At 38.0% G+C, this 17,780-nt stretch overlaps 1 protein-coding gene across 8 annotated transcripts in view; it reads left to right on the top strand.

Annotated features, from left to right (window-relative positions):
* Positions 1 to 17,780, top strand: part of ank1a (ankyrin 1, erythrocytic a) — a 136,523-nt gene that overhangs the window by 67,162 nt on the left and 51,581 nt on the right. For 5 of the 8 annotated variants that reach the window (XM_036599212.1, XM_036599206.1, XM_036599207.1 and 2 more), the window contains 22 exons: positions 2,373 to 2,474; positions 6,028 to 6,126; positions 6,389 to 6,487; positions 7,464 to 7,562; positions 7,873 to 8,058; positions 8,690 to 8,788; positions 8,871 to 8,969; positions 9,456 to 9,554; positions 9,947 to 10,144; positions 10,253 to 10,351; positions 10,796 to 10,894; positions 11,836 to 11,934; positions 12,301 to 12,498; positions 12,778 to 12,876; positions 14,375 to 14,473; positions 15,308 to 15,505; positions 15,850 to 15,948; positions 16,525 to 16,623; positions 16,710 to 16,808; positions 17,109 to 17,201; positions 17,472 to 17,544; positions 17,722 to 17,742. In XM_036599212.1, coding sequence (XP_036455105.1) covers positions 2,373 to 2,474; positions 6,028 to 6,126; positions 6,389 to 6,487; positions 7,464 to 7,562; positions 7,873 to 8,058; positions 8,690 to 8,788; positions 8,871 to 8,969; positions 9,456 to 9,554; positions 9,947 to 10,144; positions 10,253 to 10,351; positions 10,796 to 10,894; positions 11,836 to 11,934; positions 12,301 to 12,498; positions 12,778 to 12,876; positions 14,375 to 14,473; positions 15,308 to 15,505; positions 15,850 to 15,948; positions 16,525 to 16,623; positions 16,710 to 16,808; positions 17,109 to 17,201; positions 17,472 to 17,544; positions 17,722 to 17,742 — 2,455 coding nt within the window. The remainder of the gene's footprint in view (positions 1 to 2,372; positions 2,475 to 6,027; positions 6,127 to 6,388; positions 6,488 to 7,463; positions 7,563 to 7,872; positions 8,059 to 8,689; positions 8,789 to 8,870; positions 8,970 to 9,455; positions 9,555 to 9,946; positions 10,145 to 10,252; positions 10,352 to 10,795; positions 10,895 to 11,835; positions 11,935 to 12,300; positions 12,499 to 12,777; positions 12,877 to 14,374; positions 14,474 to 15,307; positions 15,506 to 15,849; positions 15,949 to 16,524; positions 16,624 to 16,709; positions 16,809 to 17,108; positions 17,202 to 17,471; positions 17,545 to 17,721; positions 17,743 to 17,780) is intronic. The other 3 variants (XM_036599208.1, XM_036599204.1, XM_036599209.1) reach the window with 2 other exon arrangements.

The following is a 17,780-nucleotide window of genomic DNA, read 5'->3' as shown; positions in this document are numbered from 1 at the left end:
GTGAATTGATGTTACATTTAATGAGTGCTCTTGTTTGCTAAAAATATCATCCAGTGAATCTGTATTTCAGATACTTCAGTATGAGATTGTAGAAAAGAAACTTGTATCTGTTCTACAACTGTGGAAGAAAAGTTCTTTGCCAACATAAATTGAAATTAAGTTGTCACCAGGGCTCAGTACCAATTCAGTAGTTTTATTGTACTGACAGAATTCCTTCGGTACTACAAAGCATCAAAAAATCAGTGTCATTCCATAGTAGATTTCAGTACCTAAATACTTAGTCTTATTAGCAGTCATGAGCCAATATGCATGCTTGTTCCAAAATCTAGACTGGTAATTGGCTCCTAAATTACATCTCATATGCATGTTAACATAATCTCTTCTTGGTTAATCTGCAGTCTTCATACTGAGTGAGAGTGAAACTATCAGAGGTCCAGAACTACTTTGTAACACAAAGTGGTTTGTGTTGCATATACCATTGTATACTGTACTTGTGCAGCCCTGAGGGACAGCCAGTTTATATTTCTAGACGTCTAACAGTATTATTGTCATCAAATATTAAAATTCATTAATTTATTTAAATTTAGCAAACACATCCAAGAAAAGGGCTGGTGAGGAACACAAGTGAGTGGCGATCAAGAGGGCTAATCAAATAAATACAGATATATCATTGGAAATTGTTGTGGTGTAAAATTGAAGTAAGCTGAATTAAGCTGGCTTGTTTGTATCAAAAGGAATATGCATCTACATAATCCAGTGAGTGCTTAGAGGCCTTGGAGCTTTGGGCCCTTCATACAGAATCTGCAGAGGAGAGCAGTCCTGAGTGCATGGAACTGATTTGCCAGTGATACAGTGCTCAAGGCCCATTATTCTCCACATTCATGCATATTCGAATAGGTCATGCAGTGTTGGTGACAAGTGTCCCCACATACATGCACACACACATATGCTCAAAAAGCCAGGGTCTTAGCTCTTCTGTTTGATATGTAGACTGTCAATGTGTGTGTGTGTGGACATGTGTTCGTGTGTTGCTGTGCTGGTGTTTGGTGTTTCTTGCTATGGGACGTGCATGGCAAATGTTCACTTCCCCCAGACTGCAGGAGTCCTTAAAGCTGTCCGAGGGAAACCTCTCCACAAGATTTGCTGCTTCAGGCCCTTGCAAATAGCTCCTCTTTAATCCTCTCTCACTCTCTCTCTTTTTCTCACTCGCTCTCTCTCCCTCACTCTCTCTGGCTTAACCTCCAGAAGTTATCCTTCCCTCTCGCTACTGTGTTACACCACTTCAGTGCCTGCCTGCTAATTTTCTCGTTCTTCTTCTCTCTGTGCATGTGTAAGTGATAATGCAGTTGATTAGGACCTGTAGAGAACAGTTTTGAAAACAATACCTAAATGGACGATTTAATGTAATCCCAGTAAGACAAATGAACATGTAAGGTAAATTGGAAGAAAAAATGGCTGGCTGTAATCCACAGGCTATGAAAAATGGACAAGTACACATTGTATTGCCTTTCATAATGTTTTCTATGCAGATTGACCTCCAGACATTTCTGTGCCACTGACCTGTTTAATTGAACAGGTCCTGACCTGTGCTCACTTTGTAGCCTACTAATGTAACTTTTTTTTTCCAGAGTGCAGTGCTGCGTATCACAGTCATCTAAAAGGTGACCTCATCTGACCACAAAAAAAAAAAATAGTTCATTGATTGGTGTAAAGAACATGCAAAATAAGTGCAACTTTAATAATATATTCAGTTGCTTAATGAATTGAACATCTCAAATGGATTATGTAATGTATTTAATAACATTTGCCAAAAAGACAGGCCAAATTTGCGCCAGACATGCTGTTGCTACAAATCTGTTTGGGATACACTGGATACTGTAAGTAACACCCAGATCTTTCCACACCTTTGTGGTTATAGTTTGTTTACTGGCTGTTACATCTATAATTTATGTGATTTTTCTGTGTAGTGTCCTTGCCATAGTCTTTCAGAAAAGCAAATCAAGTCGTTCTGAAAGCATCTTGTGTTGTGGTGGTGCACCGTTGTCATGTTTAACACTCTGTCCTAATGTGATAAATGATCACGTCTTAACCGCAGTGTGTTCTATTTTTATTTATTTTTTTGTACTTCTTATTTTTTCTTTTTTTGTGTGATTGCAGTGAACACTAGTTATTACATATTGAGATTCTTTGTCTTACATGTTTCACAGAATATGTAAAATGACAGTAAATGGTCCATACGTAAGAGTTGTCCTTTTGTGTGTGATCTCAAGGGCTAGGTGACAGCATATGATCCCTTAATTACCATATAAGTCATACAAATAATCTCACTCTCTTTCCTCCCACCTCTCTGTATGCCTTTATATCTGTCTCAGGCTGATGCTGCCACCAGTTTCTTACGTGCTGCCCGATCAGGTAACCTGGACAAGGCTCTGGACCACATCAAGAATGGCATAGATGTCAACACAGCCAATCAGGTGAGAGCTTAACTGTGAAATGATCCCACCATGAAAAAAATCACCTTTATCTCCCCTTCAGGGTTCTTAGGGTTATAATATTCATCAGCTCTAGGTATAACTCCACAGCCTTGTACATTTTCACTCTATTTGCTGCTAAATATTTCAGTGGGTTGCATCGCTGAGAAAGTGCGGTGCTGGAATACTGAAATCCAGTGAGTGAATTAAAGGAGTGAGGAGTGCAGCATAATAAATCAATGCTGAGTCACAGGCATGTGAATGGATATGACTGTTATTGCAAAGGCAAAAAGCTACTCTGATATTTGAGCTCCATTTTGCAAATGGAATATCCAGTGTGGACCAGAGTCATACTCAACTTCAGTCAACCATTTGTCTCAACTGCTCTGCAGCTCCATAGTTGATTCATACCAGTTATTTGTTTTCAGTGACAGATTGTTTGATGTCGAGTTATGTGTTGTTACATTCCCTAGTGTTATAGCAGATAATGTCTGTGGTAAAATCATTGGTGTCTTGGTTTGTCATTACAATTTATTATATTGGGATAATGTTATTTGATTATTTGATTCATTGTTCAGTTCTTTCTTCCACCATGATGAAAATAGCATTGACATCACAACTTTGCCCATTCATGCTGCATTGCAGATTTCTGTGTTGTATCTGACTTGATCATCCAACTTCAAATGGTGTTCATGGTGTTCTGATCCCTCTTGAAAAGCAGCATGAGTTGAAAAACACTGAGTTGTGGTTAACAACCACAGAGTTGTGACATTAACAGGGTGATGACTCTCATGCAAGCGCTCAGCTGGTGAATAGGGAGTTTCCCCCTTTTTGCGTCATCAGGAGCCTCTTGAAACTTGTGTGTGATAACACGAAAACAGGGTGTGAGGCTGTGAGAGTATGTCTTATCATTGCTGCCCAGATAGGCACCATCATGGAGACGTGCCAGGGGAAATGAGTGTGTGGAGTACGAGATGGAGAGAGGGGTGCAAGGGGCATGTACAATGCACAGTAATGTACAGTAAAGTCAGCAATAGCAGTACAGTACATTATACCACTAGCGTTTCTAGAAGAGCTGATAAGACCAATCAACTGAACAACAATTGTGTGGGCATTGGACGGTTGTAAAGGAACAGGCAGTGCATGGTCTGTAAATTCCCAAAGAGGATCTTGGCTTGTTTTGCATTGTGAACTGACAAGAGAAAATCCAAACAAGAATTGTCAAAAAAAAATAGGTCTGTGTGCCTTCTGCATGGGCTTATATGCAATGTCTGAGCGAAGTGCCATGCACAGATATAGGTGTGTGCATATGCATGTGGCCTCCTGCCTTCTGCTTCACTGAGACTTGTAAATCTATTTGATCGGCCAGCACAAATCTGGAGGACTTAGAAAGAAGGAAGAAGATATATAATGCACTCATTAATCAAATGTTAAGTTGTAAGTGTGGTGCGTTGCACAGCTAAACAGCTCCATAAGGAAACCCACATTGCTCCATGAGCACACTGCACGACTAGGACCCCTACATTTATCATGTGTTATAGCATTCTAGAAATTAACTGTACAAGCAATCATTTGAACATCCATATATATTTTTAGCATTATTCATTGAATTAAATAATGCTAATGTGGCAAAGAATACATTTTACCGATTACCATGATGTTACCTATAATAACGTTATTCTATTTGATCTATTCCATTTGTATCAAGCTTGTGGAGGATTAAAGCATGTGTGCTTCATGGAGTTCCTGTAGCATATGCTGCACCATTTACAGTAGGCTGCTTTAGTATGCAGCTCACAGCTTACAGGAGCACATGTGAGAGCACATGTACCAATGCAGTACCAATTATGAATGCTTCAAAGAATGAACTTTGCCACATAATAGAGCAACAATTAGCATGAATGCTGCATAATTAATGAAAATACAAACTGTACAGTGCCTTAGTATTGACATTGACAGAATTAAATCATAACAAGAATCAAACCAACAACAGTCAAGTCTGAAAAATAAAGGTGGTTGAGAATAGAAATATTACATTGACAATAGAGATGCTGGCAGTTACTGCAAGATGAGAAGTTATTCTAATGGTCTTAAAATAGTCTTCAGGTCCTGCTGAAATAACACTTGACATCAAGAGACCCCTTTTGGATGCATGCATCTACTACAGCTACTAAAAGTCGAAGTGGTGCATGAGAGTGTTTGATATCAGGGCTGGGCAATATAACCTAAAATCATATCACAATAGGTTTTTTCCATAGCCTCTGATATTAATAATTATCAATGATTTTAGATTTATGTTTCCTTATGCTCAGCTGTAAGTTTGAATTGTGCTCTGCTCAATATTAGGGCTCTATTCTAATGTAACAAACAAAATTATTTATTATCAAGATATAACAAAGTAAGTATAAATAAAAAAATCAGAATCAAAATTGACATTTTGTGGACATTTGTCTTTTTCTGATCCTTTACATTCAAGATTGTCTCAGTTGTCAACAAAAATAAGAATTTAAAAAACAGAATGTAAACCACAATTACCTTTTGCTCTAAGATGTTTTCATCAAACTCTTGGCCTTTTTACTCTCCATAATTTCATCACTGGAAGCATCTAGCAGGCTAACTAGTTACTGTTACAAGCGAAAGGCAAAACTTCTTCTCCCTCCCCATCTTGTGACTTTAAGGCACCCAGCACCACCTAGTGTCCTGAATTAGCAATTCAAAGTTTAAGACTTTGCAGCTTGTAAGTAAAAGTATAGATGTACTTTTATATTTATGTATATTTATGTAAGTACATAAGTACGCTATACATATAAGTAGTTATAAATACTAAATTGAGAAACAGAACAGCATAATCATTTCCCTGAAAATACCTCTAGTGAGAATTATTGCGATTAAAAAAATGTTCGATTTTGATCATTTTCGTTATCCTTTTAGCGCCCAGGCCTTTTTGATGTACAGCTTTCTTGCTGCTATAGGTCAGCTGCTATGTCTTTGTGGGGAAATATGATTCTTCCAGTCAGTGTCTATCCCGTATAATTGATATTGTCACCCATGTCTCCTCTATCTCTTCCTCTCTTGTTCTTCTCCATTTCTTTGTTTACTTCTTTCTTTTCTAACTTTTTTCTGATGGGGTGAGTGGTCTCCAGACTCAGAGAGGGGGATAATATTAGCGATGTGAGAAAGGTCCAACCTCACATGTCCTGTGTGGATGAAGGAAGGCTGTGTGAGGTTAGACCTATCCCACACGGCTTGTATTCTTCCCAGCGGAGAGACCACCGACCTGCCATCCCAACACCATGCCATTTGCCATCGCCATCTCTGCCACAGCTTCATTGCCATTTCTTGGTATTTCTTGTTCTTGCCAGAAAGAATCTGCCAGAAAGTTCTCTAGTGGAGAACAAGAGAGTTACTTTTCTTATTGAAGTGCCATTGCCACTCCAAATTCTCCCCTCAATTCAAAGGTCATCAGAGTCTAGGGAGTCTAGTTTTCTAGGGAATGTAACAACACATAACAGAGCCTCCTGTGTGAGGTCTACTCTGTTCTCTCTTCCCATCACAGAATGGACTCAATGGGTTACATCTGGCCTCGAAAGAGGGTCATGTTAAAATGGTGCTGGAACTACTGCACAATGGCGTCGAACTTGAGACCACCACAAAGGTAAAGAGGCTTTGTTTAGTGTTGAATGGGACTGCTAAATCACACATTTACTTTCTGTACCACACAGCTATTAAAAGATCAATGAATATCAGAATGTACTTCATTTAACATGTATTTGGTATTGCCTGTATTTAGTATTCATTTTTATAAAGAAAAAAGCTGGAATCCAGCACAAGAGATCAGATGTGTACTTCGTCCAGAATTAGATTTTTTTTTGTCACTGTATCCTTTTTGAGAACACTCTCTCTCTCTCTGTTTGCAGAAAGGCAACACTGCCCTCCACATTGCTGCATTGGCTGGACAAGAACAAGTGGTCACTGAGCTGGTTAACCATGGAGCCAATGTCAATGCGCAGTCCCAGGTCAGAAGCCCAACTACTATGCATGCCTAAAAGGGACACACAGAGGCTGTTTCACATAATCATAATAAACTTAAGCCTAGGCTCTGAAGCCTTTTTTAGTGATAAATAACCAAGGGACATTGTAATTTAGTCCAAGACTGGGCATAAGCTTTGCATCCATGACACTGTGGTCATCCATGACAATATAGGCCTTTTTGTTTAGTAGGATAATGTTGCACTGGTTCAACAGAGCTCAGTATATGAGTTCAACCTACAAAGCAACTTAGAGAGTCAGTCTATTTCAGCCATACAAAGTTTACATGCTCAGCACTATTTTTTGTAGTTTATCCATGTTTTTAGCTTATCATGTGTTTATAGAACCTCTTGAACAATGTTTAAAAGTGAATATTGATTGTAACAATTGATGGTAGAATAATAGTGAATATTGAGGTGCAGAAAAAAAATTTAACCAGTTTCATAATAAACATTAAAAAAACTTTAAAGCCTTTCAAATGCATATATTTTTCAGCCAACAACATTTTACTGAAATATTAGCCAGTTCTAGCTTTTGGACTGAACTTTTTGTGGCAAACCCATTCTTCCCAAGAGCCTATACACATGAGCCAGATAAACATCAGTGTGTGAGAAATTTAGAAAGAGGTTCATGAGATGCTTGGCATCTGAACAATTATAATAGGCCAAGTCCACACTGGTAAAATTTTTGTAGGCCAAGGACCAATAAGGCCCTTTAATTGATTGTTTAATTTAATTGATCGTTTGATTTTTTAAGTATCTAACATAACCCATTATAATAACCCATTATAAGCCATTGATTTTAGCTAAGTGGTTAGGAGATTTTTTAGATTTTTTTTTTTTGTTGTATAAATTTCCTAACCACTGAACTAAAATCTGTCTGCCACTTAATTTTGTATGCCTAGCTTTTTTTTTGTTTGTATTGGTATATGTGTTTTTTATTGGTATATGTGCTTGTCTACAGAAGGGCTTCACTCCCCTCTACATGGCAGCACAAGAGAATCACCTAGAGGTTGTGAAGTTCCTTTTGGAGAACGGAGCCAATCAAAGCATTCCAACTGAGGTAAAGCTGGATTTTGATCCTGTTATAGGCCTTTCTACTAGTTCATCTGTTCATTTCAGCAATTCTTTTTGAAGTGTTAGCGCTGAAGTGTCTAGCCATGGAATGAGGTTCATATTAACTGCTGTTGATTGTTAGTCTCGTTAAGTCTTTTTTTTATACTTATCATTAACAATCGAGCGAATATCATTCATAAATCACAAAACATTGTTTGCTCAAAAATGCTGTGGCAACAGTGCCAGTCAAATGAATCATTTACAAGAGTTGTCTTACATGACTTGTTATCTTCTCTTTTTCGCTCACCATGTTATAGGATGGCTTTACCCCACTAGCTGTGGCTCTTCAGCAGGGTCACGAGAACGTAGTGGCCCTGCTCATTAACTATGGCACTAAGGGAAAGGTCCGCCTCCCCGCGCTGCACATAGCAGCACGCAATGATGACACACGCACTGCCGCCGTACTTCTACAAAATGACCCCAATCCTGATGTACTCAGTAAGGTTTGTGTCTAAGGCCATGGGCTAACTCTGTCTTGAAGATCCTACCACACCCCAACCCACCTACATATCATCACAAAAACCATTTAACATTGATACATTATATCACAATAAAACAACCTAAATTAACAGTCACATCAACAGACTATTTGTATTTCATGCTTCTAAGGTTAGGCTAAGTAAATTAACGTATTAACATAGGTCAAAGTTGATTAACGGTTAGCTATGTCTGTGCTTGTATGCAAGTCATAACAGTATAAACAAAACTTTCCATAAAACTACACATACTCTGAAAGGATAAATCTTCATTAATGTAACTATATTTTCCAGTTACTACTACTAAAGTACTGTTATTCTATTTGCAATAATACTTACAGTTCCCCCTGAATCGTAGAGCCCATTCAGTTAAATATGACTATGCTTGTATGACTATGTTTGTGTGTAGCTTGTTGTTGTTCTTGTTGTTGTTGTTGTTGTTGTTGTTGCTGAACTAAAATAATGGCATTTTTCTGAGATCAGGTCTTTTCATACATGCAGTAAAACTGCAGGCTGCAATCAGGTCCAACACTTTTTGCACATATGAGATTAGACGAGATTTACTGTATGTGATTTAGTTTCCTGTGACTCTTTGCAGACAGGCTTCACGCCACTCCATATTGCAGCACACTATGAGAACCTAAATGTCGCCCAGTTGCTGCTGAACAGAGGAGCTAACGTGAACTTCACTCCCAAGGTATTTTCCTTGAATGCATTCATGAATTGTTCACTATACCGCACTTTTCAGCACAAATTTACAACAAGTGTCTTTGTTTCAGAATGGGATTACACCTCTGCACATTGCATCCAGGAGGGGTAATGTGATCATGGTCAGGCTTCTGCTGGACCGAGGAGCAACAATTGATGCTAAGACTAAAGTATGACATAACTAACTTTAAAACAGATTTGTAGAGTACATGCAATAACTGATAGCTTGAGCAAGGCCTTAAGCCCTAACCTAATATGAAAATGCACAAGTTTTTGTTGTTTTATATACTTGATATATACTTTAACTTGCTTATATTAGTATAATATACTAGTATACTTTACTATTAGACATTTTTTTGATTATATTCTTGCTGTTGATGTATAGTATAAAATAGAACACATACCTTGTAGATTTAAATGTTACAAATGAGATATTATAATTAGTAATAATAATAAGTTATATAGCGGCATTCACAAATAAAATAGGGAAAGTTATTTAGCCGTTTATTTAGGAGTTTGCTTATGAGTTTATCTAAAAAAAGGTTTTAGGGTTGCCTTCTTGAATACTCAAAACCTAGAGTAAAATGCAGTTTTTTACAAATGTGAACAGTCATTTCAGTCTTTTTCTTTGAACTTTTTTTATGAATTGCATCCAGGATGAGCTGACCCCACTTCACTGTGCTGCCAGAAATGGCCATGTTAGGATTATTGAGATCCTGCTGGAACAAGGAGCCCCCATACAAGCCAAGACCAAGGTAAATAGGCACATAGGCTTAATGCCCCCTCAGGGTTATGATGTGCTTTTCACAAACTCTTGTACACAGTCAGATTTACTTTTAATTGTATTGCTACATAATGTCCTCCACATGTCCATGTGTGAATGCACTGAAAAAATAACCTAAACAGTTAAAACTAGGCATGCTGTATGGAGGACACATTATTGTAGTTGGGTGCAAGGATTCTAAAAGGACAGAGCACCACATATGTGTGGAGAAAAGCCTGAGTTACAGCAGTGAATATCTACATACAGTCAATATGTCAGATTTTTATTCATCAAAATGAAACTAGACTAAATTAACTAAAATAAAAACAACATCATTGCCTGCCCCCATGTATGTTTGACTCTTTATTCTTTGTTATTTTACAGAATGGTCTCTCCCCAATTCACATGGCGGCTCAGGGGGACCACATGGACTGTGTGCGACAGCTCTTGCAGTATAATGCTGAGATTGATGATATAACATTAGACCACCTGACACCACTACATGTGGCAGCACACTGTGGGCATCACCGCATGGCCAAAGTGCTGCTGGACAAAGGAGCCAAACCCAACACCCGTGCACTGGTTAGTTCACTTACACACTTATATGTGTCTTGTGTAAATGGGATTAGTTTAGCCACACTGTACATGGTTTACTTATCACAGCTTTTCATGCTTTTGTGGTATGTTTAGAATGGCTTCACACCTCTCCACATAGCCTGTAAGAAAAATCACATCCGTGTGATGGATCTACTCCTAAAACACTCAGCATCCTTGGAAGCTGTGACAGAGGTAATGAACAGGAAAAAAATGTCCACAATAGCGATCCACCAATGCCAGTTTTCGCATTTATAAAGAGTACTGAAACAAAATACAATATTTGCATGCATCTCTGTTAATCTCTGTATACTTGTGTCTAAGCATTGAATGTGTGTTTTGCTTTGTATCATTCTGGTCCAGACTAGTGATGAAATTAATCTGTTGAAAAATCCATTGCATGAAATCAAATGCATATAATACTGTGGTATCTGTTTAACTGATGCCTGTATTACCGATATTAGTTTCAATATTAGTCCTGTATCATTAGGCACGCTTTACACAGCATGTACCCCATTTTTATCAAGAATGAAGAGAACAGGACCCATTATTGAGCCTTGAGGCACACCTACTTATACAATAAAGTGTAAAAACGGTCTCTAATATGCAGCCGGTCATTTTCTGTGAACATATTTGTAGTCGGGGCTCACCCCTCTTCATGTCGCCTCCTTTATGGGCCATCTCAACATAGTGAAGATTCTGCTGCAGAAGGGAGCCTCTCCAAATGCCTCAAATGTGGTGAGTCACAGACTCTCTCACAGAGAATGCAGAGAGTGCACAAATAATGTTTAGATTTCAGAAAATGCTTTCATCAAAAGGTACTTACATTAGTAAACTACAGAGTCAATCCTTGTGACACAACTTAAGTCCCTTGCTCTGGGGCTCAGTGGCAGCAGCTTACATCTGAACGTATTCACACTGTCTCCTATAGCATCTTTAGACTGCCGAGCTGCTGCCACCTATAAGAAGTTTCTACAACTTTAAAAAGTTTAATTTAGATAATACCTCACACCTCAGCTGACAATTTTTGTTCTGTACTCTGTTCTGCACTAGGGAATAGAGTTCCCAATGTGCAGTTGTCAGGCACATGCCAAGTTAGTAAAACTGGCATTTTGGAGAGTGAGGCCAATGATTACTTGTCCATTAGACTGTTGCATGGAGCAGTGCTATGGAAATGCATTGACAATATTCCAAGACTAACCAGAACATGTGAATGGGAGAGATTCAGGAGAGAGATGAGTTTTGGTGTAAAGCAAAAAACTTTGTGTTTAAATGAAGGAACAATTTAGCGGCATGTCATTTTGATTCTATCCTAATGAAGGAGCCAAGTGACAAAAACCCAAACATATACTATCGTAGAGCACTGCATGGAACGACTAGTTAAGGGTGATCTCCTCTGTAGCATTTAAGGCTGCTAACTGCTGGAATATTCATTAGAAACAGGTGGTGTTAAAAGGAACAGAGATGGTTTGAAAACATTTCTAAATGTCCTTTGCTTTATTCCTTGACTCCCCTGTGGTGCAACTGATAGATAATAGACTTTGTGTTATAAGCACTTCCACACCTTATTTCAGTTGTAAAGGCACCGTTTTCTGAAGTTGTATGATTTTAAGATGCAGTTATTTCATGGTACTACAAATGTACGGTGGTCAGAGGTTAATTTGTGTGTATGTTTATAGAAAGTGGAAACACCCCTGCACATGGCATCTCGAGCAGGTCACTGTGAAGTTGCAGAGTTTCTGTTACAAAATACAGCTCCGGTGGATGCCAAAGCCAAGGTACAGATGTTCCCCACCTACACTGAAACAATGGTGGAACAAAATATAATACACTTTGTCCCAAAATTGTTTCTATAGACTTTATCAAAATCTTGTGGTTAGGAAAGATATTTGCATTTTTTTCATTTGTTATGAATTTTTAACATTTCCATTTATGGAATTAAGTCAAGATAAACATACTGAAACATCTTGGTTTTTGAAGGAAATCATTAGATTTTTCATACCAGTCAGATATAAATTGATGCTGAGCAGTGTATGGAGGTTTATATAGGACCCACCTAAAGAATACATAAAGCCTACATGTGCACAGGTCTGACTATGTACTGAAATACGGCAAATTGCTTGAAGACTGCATGCCTCCTATAGGATGACCAGACGCCATTGCACTGCGCCGCCCGCATGGGCCACAAAGAGCTAGTGAAGCTGTTGCTGGAGCACAAGGCCAATCCTAATTCCACTACCACGGCCGGACACACTCCACTACACATTGCTGCCAGAGAGGGACACACACAGACTGCCCGTATCCTGCTCGACATAAATGCCCAACAGACCAAGATGACCAAGGTAGAGTTTGGTTTCAGCCATACCTACTGCCCTTTGCTTATTGGAGAGATTATCTGTAGTCTACTAATAGAGTTGATTTTAGAAAGCTTCTCTTCTTAAGACACACTGACCTGTTTAGATTACAGATAGTTAGATACGGTACTGCTGTATTTCAAATAACACTAATACAGCGAGCAATGAAAGCTAATGTTGCAAATTAGCATGAGGTCAACATAACTAGCTGAATTCCTTTTTTTGCCTTTTTTTCATTTAAATTTGTTTTGAATGGTATTTTTGCAGAAAGGCTTCACCCCCCTCCATGTGGCAGCAAAGTATGGGAAGGTGGATGTTGCAGAGTTGCTTCTCGAGAGAGGGGCAAACCCTAATGCTGCAGGCAAGGTGTGTACACATGTACATACTTACAGCAATAAAGGAATAAATAAATGTTATTGGGCAGGTGACTAATACACTTACTAGTCTGCATTTAGCATTCCCTAAATTGTTAACATGTTAATCTCATTATTTACCTTGAATGTGGTGGATAGTTCATTTTTTGGCACTACAGTTCACTTGTAGTTGTATACAGTAAAGTTCTGCATCCACAGTACCTATTAGAAAGCACAAAAATGCTGTTATTTATTTCAACTGATTTGTGAAACTGGACCTTTTACAAATCTCCCTGCCAAATTTGTGTTTAGACAGTGTACTTGTTCCAATTTGGAACTGTCTCAGGCTCATAACCTTTATGCCAGCAGTTCCTCAATGAACCAGTCCACTGGCCAGACAGCCCTTTACTAAAGGTGTAGCAGTTGCTGCTGGCTCAGTCATGGCCAAGCAAACCCAATAAATAAGAAGCATATAAAGAAACAGATTTAAGTCTCACTATTGTCACAATTGTAGTTGGTGTTTCCTTGCGTTCTTTTGGAACTTATGCCCAGGATCATGGTTTTCATTAATATCAAATCTTAGTGTGAATCATTTTGTTAGTTGGTGGATTGTACACTATATGTCCAAAACTTTGTAGCCATATGATCATTAAACGTTAATAGGGAGTTTGACCCTCATTTGCTGCAGTAACAGCCTCTTCTTTTTACATTACGTGTTGGAACTAAGAGCTGGCAATATGGCAAACATATTCACAGCACGCAATATGCTTTACCATATTAAGTTTTTCATAAGTTTGAAAACATAAAAGCACCCCAGTACTGTCACATGTCAAAAAGCACTATCGAAAGAGAATGAAAACAAGTATTTTTGTTTAACATTTTACATATTGCTCTGCAATAAATCCAAATAAACTGAACTAATTATGCTCTTTTTTAAATGAAATATGCAGTTGGTCAGTGTTCTTCAAAGGAAAACTGAATTTCACTTTTTTTGACATGGCATGTAAAGTACCATTTACTCCCCAGTCCATACAGTCCACTTATGTGAACTAAGCTGCAAAAACAGCCCCTTTTGAAGTCACTGTTTCTGTGCTGTTGCAAGAATTGCTCATTGACGTATGTCCACCCATTCAGCTTACAGCAGTTTAGCTCAACCCATTCATATTGAGACTCCAAGCAGTGTTTTGGCCTAGACTGCTTTTTGAATCAGGCTCAGCACGGGGCAGCCAATAAGAACAGAGCTGTTTTATCTTCTGTCAGTCTTAAATCATCAGAAAAATCTTAAATTGCCCAACACTGTGAGGTTTTGATTACATTTAGACACAAGAGCATTAGTGAAGTCAGGTGCTTGTTGGATAATTTGTTCTGGATCAAAAAAGCGGCTCAGTCACTCCAGAACATGTAGTTCCACTGCTACAGAGCTCAGGGCAGCTTTATACCCCTGTAGCTCATGCTTGAGAATTTTCATATGAAATTCTTCTGTTTGTTTGGTTATTGATGGTTTCATGTAGAATGGGCTCACACCATTGCATGTGGCTGTTCATCACAACAATCTGGACGTGGTCAACTTACTGGTTAGCAAGGGCGGATCACCACATAGTGCAGCAAGAGTGAGTAGATCACCACAAAGCCTTAACTAACATCTGAAGTGAATTCAGTACTGCTTCACCTTACAGGTTTTAAACGATGAAGTTTATTAATGCAGTTTTAAGCTAATAACCTTGTGATTAGGCTTGTGATTATTATAATATATAACATAAACATACAGAGGAACATAAAGAACACAAAGAATATATTTTCAAGCTTTTCTTAAAGTGATGATTCACCCTAATCAGATTAATGCAATTTTTTCCATACACCTAGTGGATCAGCCAAGTTTGGTGTCTGAAGTTTGCTTCTTTACTTTTACATTGCTGTTTAACTAACATGTAATGGAAATATATAGTCAACAATTTGCATTATGCAAACTGCATGGCTATATCATCACACCCTGGAAACTACATTGACTTTGTTAACTTTGCGATATACTTTTGTTCATTTCTGTTTAAATCAGTGTGTTACACAGTGTCATAAACCCTTTAAGCAAGTCTGTAGGACATAATTAAAACTAAATTATAACTAAAGGATAATTTAGGCATGCATTTTGCACAGTACTGGTAACTAAAAGTTTCCATTACTTACTTACATAACTACATTAGCCTTATAGTACTGGTGGCAAACTAAAAAGAAACTAAAGAAATTGAGACTCTGTGACTTTGGCTGATCATCTACATTTGGGATGAAAGGAAAATTGTGTAAATTTGATATTTGGTTAGGAAAACATGAAGGAAACCAATATCTAAAGATGTATCTGTATAATTTTATCATTAAAATGGGCACTTATTAAATATTGATTATGGTTTTATCATATAATAACAAATTAATCACGGTCCTCTTCTCCGTAGAATGGCTACACTCCTCTCCATATTGCATCCAAGCAGAACCAGGTGGAGGTTGCCAGTAGCCTGCTGCAGTATGGTGCCTCCGCCAATGCTGAGTCATTGCAAGGGGTCACGCCCCTGCACTTGGCCTCTCAAGAGGGTCGAGCAGATATGGTTTCCTTGCTCATCTCCAAGCAAGCTAATGTTAACCTAGGCAACAAGGCAAGTGTACTTCCTTTTGCTAAATTTTCAATTACAAAGAACACTAATAATGCTGTATCGAGGAATTACGTCACCACAATGCAGGGAGTTTTGTTAACATTTTCTAATTGGAGCCTCAGTGTTCAAGCTTTAGGGTCACAGACAGAGTTTTAGCTTCTTTGTGTGTAAGGCTGAACTTGAACTCCTTGAACTACTACCTAATGCAATAACACATCTTTGCACATTATGCACATTATGCCTCCTAACCCATTTAAGACTGTTTGAAAATAGTGCACACCTGTCCTGGTCACTATCTGTCGACAAGTAAAGACAAGTCGCTCACTATTTTCAAAATTCCTCCTCAGAGTGGCTTGACTCCACTTCATCTTGTTGCCCAGGAGGGTCATGTGGGCATTGCTGACATTCTGTTGAAGCAGGGTGCATCAGTGTATGCTGCTACACGGGTAAGATCTCATGCCAGCTTTGGCATTGTTAAGAATGTGGCAGCCATATACTTTGATTTATTGGTGCTTCTGCTTTTGCTAAAGAGGAAAAATCCATTAAGGTGTGACCCAGCCCCTTTTCCTGCAGCAGTTGTAAAATCTGCCTGAACTTAAATTAAGGTTTATTGTTCATTACTGCAACATAGCAAGATGGGACTTCAGCTCAAGATGAGCATGCTATGGTCTTTGCTGCAGTTCTTTATGGATGTAAAAATGTTAATAAAGCAGGACAGAAAAATATTAATACCTTCGAACTTTGGTGCTTCTGAGAGTGAACGACAAAGAAAATAAATAAATGGATTCTTTACCTGCAGTAATCACAAAAAAAGGACACAAAATTCTAGTAGGATTGACCAATTGAAAATTGCATAGATACTGAAATAACAAACTGTCATAAAGACCATATCTGTTATAATGGTTAATGAAAGTGTAATGAATGTTGCATCTTTCAAAGTTTGAAAAATCAGTTTGTGTTATTATCTACAGTATGTTAAGCTGTAACACTTTTTAAAGTAATTTCTTCTTGTCTTTTTTCAGATGGGCTATACTCCACTTCACGTGGCTTGTCATTATGGCAATATAAAAATGGTGAAATTCCTCTTACAGCAGCAGGCCAATGTTAATAGCAAGACGAGGGTAACCAACAAATATTAAGTATTGATGTTATATTTTCAAAGAGTGTTTCAATGCAACATTGAGTATTAAATTTCTTTTATGTGTAGGCGGGATATACACCTCTTCACCAGGCTGCCCAGCAGGGCCACACTGACATTGTGACGTTACTTTTGAAACATGGTGCACAGCCCAATGAAATTACTACTGTAAGAGCATACATTGTCGTTTTTAAATATTTACTGCCACTCTATTCTGTATCACTAGTTGTCCATTCATGCTAGAAATTTATAATAGATAGATAGAAATTTATTGATCCCAAAGGGAAATTGCAAAATAAATAAATGTTAATAAAAACAACATTAGCTCCTCGAAAGAGTCAGTGACAAATCTCACTCCACAGGGCAATGATATGATTTGCTAAATGAATTAGCATTTAGTACATGATAGATAGGAAAATAATATGATATTTATAGTAAAAAATAGCATCAATTTTTCCTCTCCCTCAGAATGGCACATCTGCACTGGCCATTGCAAAGCGGCTTGGATATATCTCAGTCATTGATGTCCTTAAACTGGTTACTGAAGAAACAGTTACCATGGTGAGTCACCATAAAGAAGCTAAGTTAATAGAGGTTATGCGCTCGTAGGCCTAGAGTATTCCTGCAGAGCTGTGGCCCAGAAGGAATTCAATTTAACACCCCTAATTTGTAGTTTTTCTATAAATGTCTGGAAATAAATTCTGTGAAATAGAAATATATTTAAAAACATTGACTGCTCAGGTAACATATTTATATACTTAAAGGACTAAGTATAAATAGTGTTGATGCTTTAGTAGCATGTGTATCACATTCTAAATGTCTGCTTCTTAGACCACCACTGAAAAACATCGGATGAGTTTCCCTGAGACAGTTGATGAGATCTTGGATGTTTCTGAGGATGAAGGTAAAGCGCCATTCTAGTTTTTTATTTATTATACTTTTTTGCATTAATAATTCATTAGTAGTCATTATATTGTTCTGAAAATGGAATAGCAAATTTAATTCATAAAAAAGGGCAAGAAGAGTGAATTGGAGAGCAGTTTTCAAAGAACTTAAATTGTGATCCTCTTGCTTTTTCTAGGAGTCGCACAACTAACGCTAGGTATGAATGTCATCTTTGTCTTGTCTGTGTTGTGACCA

This window comes from Colossoma macropomum, unplaced genomic scaffold (genome assembly GCF_904425465.1).
Source record: "Colossoma macropomum unplaced genomic scaffold, Colossoma_macropomum, whole genome shotgun sequence".
Classification (NCBI taxonomy): domain Eukaryota; kingdom Metazoa; phylum Chordata; class Actinopteri; order Characiformes; family Serrasalmidae; genus Colossoma; species Colossoma macropomum.
This window is presented reverse-complemented; position numbering and strand designations above follow the sequence as displayed.